Source organism: Mytilus galloprovincialis, chromosome 1 (genome assembly GCF_965363235.1).
Source record: "Mytilus galloprovincialis chromosome 1, xbMytGall1.hap1.1, whole genome shotgun sequence".
NCBI lineage: Eukaryota > Metazoa > Mollusca > Bivalvia > Mytilida > Mytilidae > Mytilus > Mytilus galloprovincialis.
Genome location: NC_134838.1, coordinates 88,082,106 through 88,099,617, shown reverse-complemented (window position 1 = coordinate 88,099,617; position 17,512 = coordinate 88,082,106). Strand labels below are relative to the sequence as shown.

Below are 17,512 nucleotides of genomic sequence, written 5' to 3'. Positions count from 1 at the left end.
TTGGTGCTCTATTGTAACTTTTCTTTCCGAATCTATGAACATTTCCAAATTTAATTGGGTGTTGTATTTCTAGTTCTTCGTACAAGAACTAGATATAGAATTTAACTTTTCACATTGAAGTCTATCTTGACCAAAATAAATGCCTGAAGCTTTGACGGTTTGTTTGTTCAGCGTATGCCCTCAATCTTATCTACGCTGATTGTAAGCACCCAATCCAAATTCTTTCTGTTTTATCACGGTTTATCTCAACCATGAGAAAAAAAAACCCAAATGTTTCAATTATTTTCATAGTTCTAGATATATCTGATTTTGAACTACAAAACAGTGGTGTGTCACCAGCTTATTGTGATATTCTGATGCTTTGAGTTTTATTATCTATATTAATACGAAAGCCTTTAATGTCTAAGGTTTGCCTCAATCCCTCGGGCATAATTTCGCCCGATGAAACAAAAAGTAAAGCCGATAAAGGACACCCTTGTCGGATGCCCCATGAGTTTTCAAAACATTTCGGATACCTATCCATTATTTTTTATACTTAGACAATATACGTATAGTGTCTTGAAATATGAAATTTATTTGTATGAGGCTAAGAAACGGGAAAATGCGAGGTTCTACCGAGCATTTTCCCGTTTCGTGCCGAATACAAATAAATTTCATATTTCAAGACACTATACGTATATTGTTTTTATACTGAAATCGATCAAAAAACAAAAAAATAATAAAAATATGAAACAAATATTATTAAAAAAAAGTGTTTGGAATTCCCCCCCCCCCTGGGGTACCATTTTGGGGTATTTCCCTATGAGCGTAGTCTAGGCGGTAAGCATTGACAATTTAAGGAATTAGAAAGGGAAAATGAATTTAATTAATAACATTTGATGACCATGGTAATAAAAATTGTATATAAATTACCAATTTGAAGACATAACAGGTCTAAATTGATAAAAGTTTGACCATTGTTACTACACGTTGTCATGGTTGTGACGTGAAGTTGTAAGTAGGTGGGGCATATAGGTGAGTTGAGGTCATTGACGTATAAAGCTAACGTTTATACGTATAGCTTTATCTGTATAGTAAAATAGCTGATTGCAGTATAAACGTCTGTATTCCCTTATACAATATTTCCACCCATGATATGAATGATTGAATTTCATTAAAACCAAAATGTTTCAGAACGCTTAACATAATTTCCTTTTTCAAAGAATCAAAAGCTTTTGTAAAATCAACAAATATAATAGCCCGTTTGATTCTGCATAGTCCATTATATCTCGTCTGATTGTCGTTAAGTGTTCTAATTCGCTTTCTAATTTTCTTGTTGTTTCTATTGATAATTTCGATTTTCTTTTACAGTTGAGAATAGATTCGTCTTTAATTTCGATTTTTAGATTGTCCTATAATAGACGGATATCGCTACCGTCAATGTTATTTATAAATTTTTCGAACTGATTAATTACTCTGTTTATTGTTCTTTTATATTAATTATCTTTTAAAATATAATTATTTAGTTTCCAGTATCTATTCCCTCTTTCTGAAGCCCCTGCCTTAAAGTTTAAAACTATCCCTAGATGGTCAGTCACTTTAATCAGTGCCGGTTTAATTTTACAATATTCATCGAGAGACTGAAATTCTTTTGCAATTAAAATTAAATCTATCCTACAAGCTTGTGTCTTATCCTTTCTTCTCCATGTAAATTGTTGTGTGGTTTTATGTAAAAAAAAACGCCAAATATCTATAACATTGTGTTTTTTCATCAGAACTTGTATACTATTAACGGGCTGAGAAAACTTCGTATTTTTATATAAGCTTTTCCTGTCTAAAATCTTTAACGCTTCATTAAAATCGCTGGCAACCAGAGTAATGCTTATAGATTGTGTTTTTAAATTGTTTACTTTCTTGAAGGAAGAATTTCCGTATGTTTCGAAATTTGGCGCGTAAAGACAAACTAAAGACAATATTCCATTGTCCATTTTCACATTTAATGAAATAAGTCTTCCGTCATGATCGCAGAATTTGTTAATAACCTCAATGTCTGCATATTTATTATACCTATTACTACCACTCTACTTGCCGTAGTTCCATGACTGCAGTAAAAAGTAAAATGAGTTTCTTTTTCTAGACTAGCTCTAGTTTTTTCATTGAGATGTGTTTCTTGTAAAAGGGCAATGGAACACTTATTACGTTTAACACAATTTAAAACTCGTGATCCATTTTCCTTATTTTGCATACCATTTACATTAAGTGTGCATAAATTAATATTTGTCATTGTAATGATTATTTAAAAGGTAATTTAATTTCGTTGACTTATCTATACGATCTATTTTAACATTAGTGTCTTAGTATTATAGTTTATTATATACATTTTATACAGATAACCATTGAGAATCATTTTCAGATGATTAGAAATTGAATTTCTCCTGTTTCTCTAATTATTCTATGTAAACAGAATATAATAATGTGTTGCACATTTTTGGAGACCATGCTTATTTCGAAGCTATGTTTCAATAATCCAAACTTTTTAAGTGGAGTATTTTACTCGACGTTTTACATTTCCGGAAATTGGCCTTACTTTTCCGTGGGAAAAATGACGTTTCCAGGTAAAAAGTCTACTATACAGGGAATAAATACCTTACTTTTCCAGAAAACTAGTAACGATTCCTGAAAAAAATATTAAGACATACCTGTTGAACAAAGGCAAAGTAAAAATAAAAATGAATTAAATATTTATCAAATTAATATAGGTCATCATCACCTTCAAGTAAAATTCACAATTAAAATGAATTAAAACGTATGTTTTAAATGCAGCACTTTTCAGATATATCTTAAAAAGAGCTCATAAATCAGTTCTGGAATAATATTTGTAGCCAACCCAAAGAAATGTGTCAACCATTTTCCAAATTCCAAATCTATGTCCATGTAATCCGCACTACGACCTATCGAATGAATTTTAAGCCACCAACTTTGACCTTAATCAAACCTGCAACAACTGATTGTATCAGCATGCAATGTTTTTGTGATATCAGTATGTATTGCACATTCAAAGTCAATATGAACTACACTGGAGATCACTTCTTACCTCTTGTAAGAACTGTCAGAATAATCTGTCATACTAGAATTGTTCTATACTGTTCAAGAACTGTTCTTCCCTATAACTGTTCTAAGTAGAACTGACCAAATCAGTTCTAGGTTTCACCTGTTAGATTACCATGTTTTATTTTGATCAGTTTGTTCAGGATATTTTGCTTGGTAATAATATTATGACCTTTTTCATTGCAAGTAATTCATAAAATAATATTGTTTAGGTGTTTAAGTGCTCACAACATTATATTAAGTGCTCACAACATTATATTAAGTGCTCACGACATTATATGCAGTGCTCACAACATTATATGCAGTGCTCACAGCATTATATGAATGCTCACACCATTATATGCAGTGCTCACAACATTATATTAAGTGCTCACAACATTATATTAAGTGCTCACAACATTATACGCAGTGGTCCAAACATTAAATGCAGTGGTCACAACATTATATGAAGTGGTCACAACATTATATGAAGTGGTCAAAACATTATATGAAGTGCTAACAACATTATATGAAGTGATCACAACATTATACGTTTTTTGTTGTATAATGAGATTGATGTATGATGAGATCATTCGGTAAACTTCGTTTTTCAGCGGAAATTACCGAATCCATAATTGGTAAATTACGGTAAATTAATGCCCAGCAAACAAATTTCAACAGTTATTATCATATGTGTTATCATCAAGGCAGTATACAATATTTAAAACTGATTGAAATAAGTAAATTAAGAAGTATGATCAATTTAACACAAACTAATTCCACACCAGGGCAGTTTAAACTTATTTTGAGGATCAGTTTCACCATATTCACAACTTAATATGTATATAAAATTATATTTAAGTCTTTATTAAATTGCTTCGCCGAATGCAGTTGGATACGACCGCAGAGGTCCAACCCTGAACCGTTCGGACAAAAATGGACACACTATTCACGCTTGATTCAGGTCTGAATTTGGAATGTAATTAAATATTTGACACATAATAGGTTTCTGACACAGAATAACTAGAGTCAAAGAACTAAAAATTGGTTATATAATTTGAATTTATACTAAATTTTTTGCTTTTGCACTACGCTGTTGCGAATTGCCCCACCCCCTCCAAAAATTAAAAAAATACCCTCGTTTTTTTTGTTGTTTTGTGCAATATACTATGCTGTTGCATACTGACCCCAACATCAAGAAAAGAAAAATGTATCCCCCACTTTTTTTCTTTTTAATTTCTGAAATCTGATATGGGAAAAAAAAATCTTTACACATAATTTTAAAGCAGTGTAAGGGAGGTAATCAAACATGTCTGGATTACCTTAATATATTTGGATTACCTTCCTTACACTGGTTTCAAATTGTCTTAATTGACCATTAACCAAGAAACCCTTGTTTTTCCCTCTTTTTTGCCTCTAATTTCTAAACAGTTTGAGCCATAACACCTCCCCCCAGCTACCCCTCCGAGCAAATCATAACCATCCCTTTTGTAGTTTGGAAACTTGTGGTATAATTTCAGAGAGATTCATACACTTAATGACTGGAAACTACAATTTTTTTTATTTCGACCCCCTTTTGTGCTCCTAATTCCTAAACAATTAAGACCATAACCCCCCCCCCCCCCCAAATCAATCCCAACCTTTCTTTAGTGGTTATAAACCTTGTGTTAAAATTTGATTGATTTCTATTTACTTAAACAAAAGTTATTATCCGGAAAACATCTGTCTTCGGTGACGCTGACGACGACGACATGATAGCAATATACGACCATAATTTTTTTCATTTTTTCTTACAGTCGTATTAAAACATGTAGATTTATACACATATATTGTGCATTTCTGAATAAATATATTCAGATTACTCGGGATTGTAATTAAGATATGTTATGACCCAGTATTTTTCAAGGAGAACCGAATATCTGTCAGAAGTATACTGTTCATTGCATTTTTTTTTTTATCAATGTTGGTCAGCAATTGCAAATAGAATTTTACTTAAACATTTACGATTTTCAATCATATTTTAAAAAGGCATGTCACAGCAATGTTTGGTGCAAAATAACAAGTTTGTGAATTTAAATTCTTTTAAGAATATAATTCGGACTATGCTATACATAAAAGTCAAATTAGTTTCGACAATTTTCTACATTTTTTTTCCGTGAGTGATCCATATCCATGAGAAAGAAGCCCCACAGAAACAATCAAGATCCGTCGTCAAAAGTAACTTTCCAGATAACGAAAAAAATATTCAGATATGAAATTTTCAACCTTTTATATTGATGCTAACATGGGATATGGAAAAAAAATTTGTAGCAAAAATAACAGAAATCCCCAGACTATAGACAAGCTTGTATGTGAGAAGAATAAGAACGCCAATAACAACAACGAGAAGAATTCACAGTAAAACAATACTAGAAGTTTTCCATTAATATAATGATATTACAATTCTATATTGACATAATAACGAGTATCGTTTTTTTTTGTGCTTTTGTTACAAAATAAATTGTGTGGACTTAAAATAAAATCAAAGAAGTGCTCAGCAACAAATAGCATTCCTCTTTTATGTGTTGTTGCTATCATCTGGACCTAAACACAAATTTGAATCTTTTTTCGAGGTCCATTGTTATCAAAGAAGTGCGATCTAAAAGATATTATTCTTCTTTGACTTGTAGTTGATCCTATTTTGTATCTTAATGTACCTTAACCAGAATTAATTTAGGTCAAGTAGTTATCAAAGGTACCAGGATTATAATTTAGTACGCCAGATGCTCGTTTCGTCTACATAAGACTCATCAGTGACGCTCATATCAAAATATTTATAAATCCAAACAAGTACAAAGTTGAAGAGCATTGAAAATGACTCTTTTTTCATGGACAATCGTTACTATCCAATAATAGTAAATCATTCTTTTTTACTCACAGTTTGTTTCAATCTTTACCTAAATGCAAAACTTAGATGCATGTTTTTTTTATTAGTTGTTAGTGGCTTTGAACTAGCTGTCAGTAACTGCGAGTACTCTCAGATCAGTACTTATAGTGTCTTTTTGTTGTTGGGATATACAAGTACCCGCCCACGTCCACTCTATTTTCTTGTTAGATGTATTTATATTTGTACCCATCTGATGAGTTAAGCCTTTTACAACTGATTTTCATAGTTCGTTCTTATGTTGTTCTGTTACGCCACTGTCCCAGGTTAGAGGGAGGGTTGGTATCCCGCTAACATATTAAAACCCGCCGCACATTCTGTATATATGTGGCTGTCCCAAGTCAGGAGGAGCCTTTATTTCAGTGGTTGTCGTTTGTTAATGTGTTATATACATGTTAGTTTTTCGATCGTTTGTTTGTACATAAATTAGGAATGTTTTACGTTTATCATTTCGGGGCCTTGTATAGCTGACTATGCGGTATGGTCTTTGCTCATTGTTGAAGGCCGTACTGTGGTCGTTTAGTTGTTAATTTCTGTGATGTCATTTTGTCTCTTGTGGAAAGTTGTTTCATTGGCAAGTATACCACTTTTTTTATATATATTAACCGTGCAAACTGACGAACAAACGTAGTAAACGTTTTATTCATCCCCACAAACTCAGTTTTTATAAGAGATGATAACTTTAAATGTAGATGTTAAACTGTGTCTTGAAAGGGTAATTTTTTCTGATGAAAGTTTATATTTCTATATAAGACTGCTGATCATACTTAGAAGACAAACTACTTGGCGTGCTAAAAAGCTTGTAAAAAAATGGAATAATTGATGTAAAGTTATGTTAAACACCTACAATGAAATGCTTTAAACTGCATTTTCCATATCTGTTAGATACTTATTCATGTAAAAATGCCAAATTCTGAAAATCGATGCAAAAAATGACTCTATCATGATATATATAAGCTAGCGTAATATGGCACTTATGTTTTATTTAAAATGTAATTAAGCTTTTTAAAACTGAGTACGGACTATAAAGTGGCACCTTGCTAAAGTTCTTCAGTAGGGAATGAACTCGGGGAATATATCATACAAATTTTCCTTCGATATTTCATTAAATAAACATTTTATTATTTAACTTACATTTTGCCATTCGTATTTCTTACGACGAACAGAACTACTTCAATCATTCACCTCTTAGTTTCATCTTTTCCTTACTTATTTCAATCAGTTTTAAATATTGTATACTGCCTTATGATAACATGACTTTAATAACTGTTTAAATTTGTTTGCTGGGCATTACCGTAATTTACCAATTATGGATTCGGTAATTTCCGCTGAAAAACGAAGTTTACCGAATGATCTCATCATACATCAATCTCAATCATACATCAATCTCATCATACAACAAAAAACGTATAATGTTGTGAGCACTTCATATAATGTTTTGACCACTTCATATAATGTTGTGACCACTGCATATAATGTTTGGACCACTGCGTATAATGTTGTGAGCACTTAATATAATGTTGTGAGCACTTAATATAATGTTGTGAGCACTTAATATAATGTTGTGAGCACTGCATATTGGTGTGAGCACTGCATATAATGTTGTGAGCACTGCATATAATGCTGATCATTAACATAGGGCAGTCATGGCGTTCCATATAAATTGTCGGTAGATTAAAGGATGTTGGCATTCAAGGAATAAACCGTTTAATTAGTATGATTGTTTTGAAAAGCATGCACTTTTGTTGTGATAACTACTTACACCTATTCCTCCTCGAGTGCCAACATAAATTTACAGGTAAATTGTCGGTAGATCAAGGGATGTTGGCATTCAAGGAATAAACCGATAAAAAATAGAGAGAAGGTTGTAAAATTAAACCGGATTACTGATTTAAAGTTACTGTACAAAAAAAATATTTTAATTATGTTTAATTAAGAACTTGCCATGAGGTGATAGTCAAGTTGTTAAAGTTCTAATTAATTTGATGTTTTTTTTTATTTTCCATAGCATTCAATATACTGGATAATTTATCTGTCTAATTAATTACCGCGACGGTAATTTTTTTTAAATTCAAAGATTTCAATCCACATTTATATCAGATCTATTGGAATAAGAAAAGGCCTGTTAACCGGTTAGCGTTTTTGCCGGTATTCGATATTCGGTCCTTCCGACGATAAACCGTTGACAACACTACAGTGAATATACCGGTATAATTATAACCAGTATACCACAGTAAGACCTTGACAAAAAACAAATATAAACGAAACTATGGCAAAGTGTACAATAAACCTAGTTTATTTTGGTTAAAAATCATATTATTGAAATCATCAATTCGTGCTAGAATTATAATTATTTATTCATTCTTTTGTTTTAGCTCGCAGAAGCTGATGTGTTATATAGTCCGGCACAAGCAGGTATATTTTTGTCAGATTTCATGAAATTGAATCGTCCATATCGTATTACAATGTATGCCCTTGTTCAACACTCATCCACCAAGAGTTTTTTTCAATAAACTTAGATAAGGTGTAGAAAACTTTAAATATAACTGCATACACGGTCATCCCAAGTCATAACAAGGGTGAACGTAATTGGTTAAAAGATGACCGTAATTAGTAAAGGATGACTGTAATTTATAAAGGATGACCGTAACTTTTAAAGGATGACCGTCAATTCTAAGAAATATCCGTATTGGTATTCATAGTTTTTTGTTGAGTTTGTCTAAATAGAGGCTCGGTTAGCGGATATAATTATGTTTAATCAATTTCTTTTTAACTATGTGCCATTTTTTAAGTTAATGACATTGGTAGTAAATTGTAATTTGTTGATGAGGACATTAAGATTTTTATACAAATTGACAGCGATACGACAAAAAAAATTAAGAAAAAAAACCTATTAATTAAACATATGAATATCTGGTAATTGAGCCCATGTGTATGGTTCCAAGACAAAGACAAGACAAAATATTCCAGAGGAAGCAGATTACAATCTTAATTTGTCTTGATATTATTACATTTCTGTTTATACAATTTGACAAGAATCCCCCTTGCAATACGATATTCGTTCCATCTGAAATAAAGAATATTTGCAATGGCAGTTGAAACGATATAATATCAATGGGTGTACATACGTTGGCATTTTGAAAAAGATGTACCATTATATGACATTAAAAGAAATCCCAGAAATAAAAAAAATCTACTGGCTTGTAGTTCTTATTGTGAACTATGTATCTGAAGCCCGTATTATTTTCTTCTACCTATAGGATAATACTCTCTTATAAATTCGTTTTATACAAACACGATTAATTATTTGATACAAAAAAAGTAATACAAATCGGCGCGAGACGTTTGCACTTTTTCATAGGACATTTATTTTTTGGACACTTGAGCTTCAAATTATAGTACGTTTGCGCTTTTTACAAAAGGACATTTGCGCTTTTTACATAGGACATTTGCCCTCTTGTAATATTTGGTTTTTATGACTTACCTCCTCTTTATCCGGCCTTGGACCGGACGGTTTGACCTTGCAGAGTTTAAATTGGTTGTACATGTGCAAATAACTGTTTAGTTTTCTTTATCGTTGACATGAAGATTTTTTTTCATTTTAATGTCCGTACGGAATAACCTTCAAAGAGATTGTGGACATCTCTCTTGACTTAGACAAACTTGGTTGCGATTTTCTTCTTAAAAATGAAATGGAGAATGGAATTGGGAATGTGTCAAAAAGATGTTGTCATACTCAAGTAAATATATATTGGTCAGTCAACGATAAATACGTAAACAGAATATACAGAATTCACTTATACACAGAAATATAAACAAAATTATCCATATGATGCGTGTGCAATAAATGTCAAAAACTATCTCAAGCCAAAAACGCAGAAGACACTCGACGGAACCATCGCCTGGTTAAAGTCAAAGCTTCAGCGTAAAACCTTCCAGCAAAAAAGTTATCACTGATAACGAATTAAAAACTGTAACTATTCCTGAACAAGGTAAACCTCCTGTTTCTAACTCATCTACACAAAGTAATCATAAGTGGTTAATGCCATAATGTTCGGAGACCTACGCAATGAATTAAAATCCGACTTAAAGGTGTATTGCAACAGCTAAACCGTTCCTCTCTTTACTTACTTAAAACGGAAAAAAATTGAACTGAAAAAATCCATAAACGAGGTAGGAAAACTGAGTTTAAAAATGGACGACTTAGAACAGCACAGCAGGAAGAGTTGTATAAGCGGGTTCTTTATACCCAGAGTGAAGATACAACAAAAATTCTATGTGATGTAGCATCTTAACTTGAAGTTGATTTACAAAGCAACGACATTAGCGTATCCAATCGTTTACCAACAAAAGAAGGCCACAAGTAAATCACAAGATTCAGCACATTAAGAAACGTGCTGAATTTTTGAAGGCAACACAAAATATCCGAAATATCCAAATTGAAGATTTACATAATGTCGGAATAAGTCAGGACTTTACCATGGCACGTAGTAGAGTTGCTTTCTTAGCTCGTGAAGCAGTGAGAAAGGGTAAATTAAAATCTACATCAGTATGGGACGGAAAAATATTCTTAACAGTCATTAATGATGATAAACGCATTGTATCTACCGAATCGGAACTGAAAGAATTCATAAACGGTAAACCAGATCCAAGACGAAGTGATAGAGAAAACAATGTTGTTGATATGACTATCGCGCGTTCCCCTGGTACTCTTCATTTTTTACCAAACAACATGATGTTTCCTCCACAAATGATGCAATACCAAAGCGGGGCCCAAGCGATGTATCCACAAATATATGAAATAATGCCATGGTGTACTTTAACTTTGTACATGACGGAAATCAGTGTATTCTTCTGTAATTTAAAGCGTACCCTGTATAATTTAACGTTAACTTTTAAAGATAGAAAGAAAGAAAAATCAACATTCAAAAATATGTAAATTTGTAAAGCAAAATTATATCCGGGTGAAATTTGATCCGGAGGAAAAAAATGTCACAGTAGTTGTTGTTTTTTTTTTATCCGGAGGAACATATTTCCTTGGGATATTTTTTCCTTTGCAGTGAAATTCTATCTGGGTAGTTAACTTATTGAATAGTTATTAGAAACAATTTTATCCTTTAAAAATACTATGAAATAATAATAGTGTATTTAAAATAAAGCGAAATTGTTAAAAAAAAAAATATTATAATGGGAAATAATTTCACAAATTATACTTGAAAAAGTTTCCTGAAATATTCAAGTCAATATCATCCTTTTAAAAAGAAAATTATCATGAAACATAGGGAAGAAAACCAGAAGTAATTTCAAAGATCGTAATTGTGAAAATAATATCATGATTAAACAGGTCGAGAACTCTAGATTTCTAGACGTCAGAATATATTTGCATAGTAATTTCCAAAACATAAGGCCAATACGGCCTTGAAAAACTGACCAATCGACTCAATGAGCTACAATGCATTGTGGGCTACTACATGTACGAGTTAACTACAACCGAAAAACACGTGGAATTAGTGGAAGAACCGTCAACTAATATAGTGCCTGGGATTCTCAAAATACATGTTTTTGTTCTGCGAATGTGATTATTGTAAAATATATAACATAATCTTAAATTTGCATGCTCAGATTAAAAAAGTATTGTTTACGGGCTTCACTATTCGACTTTCTTTTTCGTCTTGTTAAAGTTGTTGAACAGGTTTTTTCCATTGTTATTCATTGTACCTGTGCAATAATTTTACGACATGAAACAGTGAAATTTCAGATAAATGACCACTGTCCACTATGAAATTTTTTGAGCTCTTTTAAACCTGTATAATGTCATTCCAAAATCATTTCTGCCTAGAAAAACACGAAAACTTTCATTGAAACACTTCTTTCTGTACTGGATGTGTAAAATTTATCAAGACCTGAACTGAAAGTAAGAACATCATAATATTCATTATGCTAAAAATAAGTGTTATGAAAGCGGCGGGCGGATCCAGTCATTTTAAAAAGGGGGTCCTAACCCAGAACAAAGGGGGAGGGGGTTCAAACTACATGTCCCCATTCAAATGCATTGATCGTTCAAAAAAAGGGGGTCCAACCCCCGGACCCCCTCCTTTTGGATCCGCCACTGAGCGGGTACGGTAAATAGCTTAATACATTTTATATAGCTTCATACATCGATATTATAGTCCGTTAGTTGCTAATTTTGTCACAAAATATACCTCAGAGATTTTTTATCGTTCGGCTGCTGTCATGTTGACGTATGTAAATATCTCCAATATTTAAAGCCTCTGGATCACATTTGAATTAAGGTACAGTATTCGACCATCGATTGATTCGACAAGAGTTCATTTTTCAGGTTTAAATTCAATTCAAATAAAAAAAACATTAACGATCGATTTATTCCACAAATCTTTAATGATAGATACGATCGATAGCGATTTAACATTGTTTGTCGATTCAATCAACTCAATGCATAGGTGTTATGGCGAAGATTCGATCGTAACGATCGATACGATCGATAACGATTGAACGTCATATGTCGAATTAATCGACTCAATGTGTTTTGAAGAAGACTCGATCGTAACGATCGATACGATCGATAACGATTGAACGTCATATGTCGAATCAATCAACTCAATGTGTTTTGATGAAGACTCGATCGTAACGATCGATACGATCGATAACGATTGAACGTCATATATCGAATCAATCAACTCAATTTGTTAATGGTAACTACTTAATAAATGTTATATATAAAAATTAAATAAAATAAGTTGTATTACTGTATTTCCCACTTCAGCACTGATGGAGATAAACTCTATGAAAATAATACATGTCAGAATGGGTACGGAGAATAGTGTAGTGAACATAAAATGTACACACAATTGAAAAATATACAAAAGTTGAAGCATAGGAATTTGCTGTTTCAAATACTTTTAACACTGATAAAACATTAATTCAAGTTTGAAGAAGGTTCATAGCAACAGTTTCAGGAGAGAAACGTATGTATGTGACAAAAATGTGTATTGCAGTAGCAAGTTTATGACAGTAGTATATATAGAACATTAAAATGAAGAAACAGAAATGAGTAAACCAACATGAAAATTATTTCAAAAATTATTATCAAATGAATATTAAAGGAAAGAGAGTTCAATGTGCCTGCTTGTGCTGTAGTAATTCTAATGCAAATAGAATAACCATACATTGTCTCGAAATATCAATCGGTTATTTGTACTCGGCTCGAAACAGGTAGAAATGCTCGGCACAGCCTCGCTTTCTACCTGTTTCTAAGCCTTGTACAAATAACATTGATATTTCGAGACAATGTATGGTTATTCTATATTTATAGCTGTATTAAATATAAGCCATCTAGCGTCGTAGACTATGTTGATGTGCCTTTTTGCACCGTAGGCTGTGTCAATTTATCGCCTAGCACCGAAGTCTGTATTATTGTGTCAGACTAAGGTTAGGGTTAGAGTTAGGGTGACAGTAAGACTGTAATTACATACGGCTTCCAGATCCGTAGGTTGTGTCAATATGCCGCCTATCGCCGTAGGCTATGTTATTGTAGCCGACTTAGGTTAGGATTAAAGTTAGAGTAATAGTAAGACTGTATTAAATATGTCTTCTAGCGCCGTAGGCTGTGTCAGACTATCAATACGCCGCCTAGCGCCGTATGCGTATGTTATTGTATTAGACTAAGGTTAGGGCTAGAGTTAGGGTAATAGTAAATCTGTATTGATTATGCCCTCTTAGGCAATAGGTTTTGTCAATATTTCGACTAGCGCCACAGGCTGTGTCAATATGCCGCCTAACGTCGTAGGCTATGTTATTGTGTCATACTAAGTCAAGGGTTAGAGTTGGGGTAATAAAAAGACTGTATTGAATATGTCATCTAGTGCCGTAGACTGTGTTGATGTGCCTTCTAGCGCCATAGGCTGTGTGTATATGCCGCCCAGCGCCGTAGACTATGTAATTGTGTCATTGTCAGACCAAGGTTAGGGTCAGAATTAAGGCAACAGTAAGACTGTTATAAATATGCAATCTACCGCCGTAGACTGTGTTGATGTGCCTTCTAGCGCCATAGGCTGTGTGAATATGCCGCCTAGCGCCTAGGCTATGTTATTGTATCTAACTGTGTTAAGGGTTAGAGTTATGGTAATAGTAAGAATAATAAATATGTAGATTGTGTCTATATGTCACCGAGCTGCACCGTAGGTTGTGTCTATTGTGTTAGACTTAGGTTAGGATTCGATTTATGGTTATAGTAAGACTGTAATAAATATGCCGTAGGCTGTGTCAATATGCCACCTAGTGCCGTAGACTATTTTATTTTCGCCGCGGTTGACAATGTTTTCTCGGGGTAACAATCTGCTCTATCACCCTCTCAACTATGTGTTATTTATAAAGTGTTATACTTAGGTTAAGGTTATATGCCTTCTAGTGCCGTAGGCTATGTCTATATGTCACCGAGCGGCACCGTAGGCTATGCTATTGTGTTAGACTTAGGTTAGGGCTAGACTGTAATAAATATGCCTTCTAGCGCCGTAGGCTGTGTCAATATGCCACCTTGTGTCGTAGACTATTTTATTGTGTCATACTTAGGTTAAGGTTATATGCCTTCTATTGCCATAGGCTATGTCTATATGTCACAGAGCAGCACCGTAGGCTATGTTATTGTATCAGACTTATGTTAGGGTTAAAGTTAGAGTAATAGTAAGACTGTATTAAATATGCCTTCTAGCGCCGTAGGCTGTGTCAATATGCATTATAGCGCCGTAGGCTGTGTCAATATGCATTATAGCGCCGTAGGCTGTGTCAATACGCCGCCTAGCGCCGTATGCGTATGTTATTGTATTAGACTTAAGTTGTAAGAATATCCATTAAAATACAGAGTTGACTGAGTTGACCATATTTATCAACCGTGGCATAATCATATTGAATGAATACGATTTATACTTTCGTTATTAGTTTATAATATTAATGAAGAGTTGATTGAGTTGATTATATTGATCAATGGTGGCACAATCGTAACGATTGAATACGAGATCGTGCAACGTTTGAAATGAAAAAAATAGAGTTGACTGAGTTGATTACATTGATCAACTGTGGCACAATCGTAACGATTGAATACGATCGATACGATCGTACAACGTTTAAAATATGAAAATATAGTTGACTGAGTTGATTATATTGATCAACTGTGGCACAATCGTAACGATTGAATACGATCGATACGACAGTGCAACGTTTAAAATATGAAAATAGAGTTGACTGAATTGATTAAATTGGTCAACTGCGGCACAATCGTAACGATTGAATACGATCGATACGATCGTGAAAAGTTTAAAACGTTAAAAAATAGAGTTGACTGAGTTGATTATATTCATCAACTGTGGCACTGTTGTAACGTTTGAATACGATCTATACGATAGTGCAACGTTTAAAATATGAAAATAGAGTTGACTGAGTTGATTAAATTGGTCAACTTCGGCACAATCGTAGCGATTGAATACGATCGATACGATCGTGCAACGTTTAATATATGAAAATTGAGTTGACTGAGTTGATTATATTCATCAACTGTGGCACAATCGTAACGATTAAATACGATCGATACGATCGTGCAACGTTTAGAATATGAAAATAGCTAGAGTTGACTGAGTTGATTATATTCATCAACTGTGGCATAACCGTAACGATTGAATACGATCGATACAATCGTGCAACGTTTAGAATATGAAAATATAGTTGACTGAGTTGATTATATTGATCAACTGTGGCACAATCGTAACGATTGAATACGATCGATACGATCGTGCAGGGTTTGAAAAAGAATAAAAAGTTGACTTGGTTGATTATATTGATCAACTGTGGCAAAATCATAACGACTGAATACGATCGATACGATCGTGCATAGTTTGAAAAAAGAATAGAATTTATTACAATCATAGCACAGTTGACTGAGTTGATATATCACGACATGAATGAAGTATGTTAATTTGGTACAACACATGATTGAATCGACATACTGATACGATCGAGTACAGTTGACAAGATAATTATACTACAAAATAAAATATGTCGAATCAATCGATTGTCGAATACTGTACCATAGTCCCAAATGTGTGTGCCATATTACCTATTATTTTTATTCTAAAACGTGCTTTGTATATAGAAATAAGAAGATGAGGTATGAGTGCCAAATGAGACATTGCTCATTGTTGAAGACCCTACGGTGAACTATAACTGTTAATGTCTGTGTCATTTTGTTCTCTTGTGGACAGTTGTCTCATTGGCAATCATATCACATCTTCTTTTTTATATTAGATCCAACGCTGCAATTTTCACAAAACATATCAAATTTTCCACCTCGTCGCACATACATATAAGTATAACATCATTACAGCTTATTTCCTAATGATGTAGAGCAAAACTTTGGTTAGCTTGCTTGCTTTGTTTGTATATTGTTCAATCAAATTAGGATAACAACAAATTAAATTCAAATATAAAATATACAAGTTAATCTATGCATATATATAATAAATTGTTTAAACAACTATACACACAAAGCAAGCAAGCCAACCAAAGTTTTACTTTGCAAGCATAAGGAAATCAGCTGTAATGATTTTATTCAATTTGGCGAATGTCCAAGCCTGTTCAAAAACGAAAACAAAATGAAACTACAGCTGCTGACTTCAATACCTTCAAAACAAGGGGAAACAGTTTGGAAGTCTCATATACTGAAATATGACAAACATAAAAACTTACAGATTTTGTTAACACTGCCATGTATGTAAATATTTCTTCGCCTTTTTTACGAACACAAAATGCAAGGCATTTGTCTTTAATTATCTATACGGAAATTGCTGTACTCGTGAATATTAGCACCAGCTGTTATCGACGGCTTACTTTACACTAGTAAGTTTGTCTCATGGGTAATTATGTTTTTCGCTGTTGTTTCGTTGCTGTCTGGTGGACGAATACATGAAATCTCCGTGCCATCATCAAACATATTAATGGCTAGATATCGGGTAATTCAAACCCTTTTTTCTTCGCATAGAAACAACTCTTCGTTAATCTGAGCATGGAAGGAATACTTTGTATCACAAACTATAAATGAGGGGGTGTTGCTAAACGGCGGAAACGGAATACGGAACGGAAACGGAAAGAATTATCTATTTGGACGGAATTTAAGGGGGGAATGGAAAGAACTACCTAAAATCAATAACGACTGAAGTAACGAAATTTCACATAAATTATATTGACAATAGGATAGAAACTAGATTTCAAATAAAATAGGAAACAGCTAATAAAAAAAGAAGCTATAAAGAGAAAATGCCATTCATCTAGGTCCATATGCATCTGAAACAATGGGAACTCTCCAACATTATAGACTTGAAGTCAGGAATCTGATGTACAGTAGTTGTTGTTTAATTACGTAATTTATACGTGTTTCTTGTTTCTCGTTTTTTTATTTAGACTAGACCGTTGGTTTCCCCGTTTAAATGGTTTTACACTAGTAATTTTGGGGCCCTT

At 33.2% G+C, this 17,512-nt stretch overlaps 1 protein-coding gene across 1 annotated transcript in view; it reads left to right on the top strand.

Moving 5' to 3' along the window:
• Nucleotides 1-17,512, top strand: part of LOC143061976 (uncharacterized) — a 290,220-nt gene that overhangs the window by 257,194 nt on the left and 15,514 nt on the right. Inside the window, exon 7 of the mRNA XM_076233859.1 lies at nucleotides 8,365-8,404. Coding sequence (XP_076089974.1) covers nucleotides 8,365-8,404 — 40 coding nt within the window. The remainder of the gene's footprint in view (nucleotides 1-8,364; nucleotides 8,405-17,512) is intronic.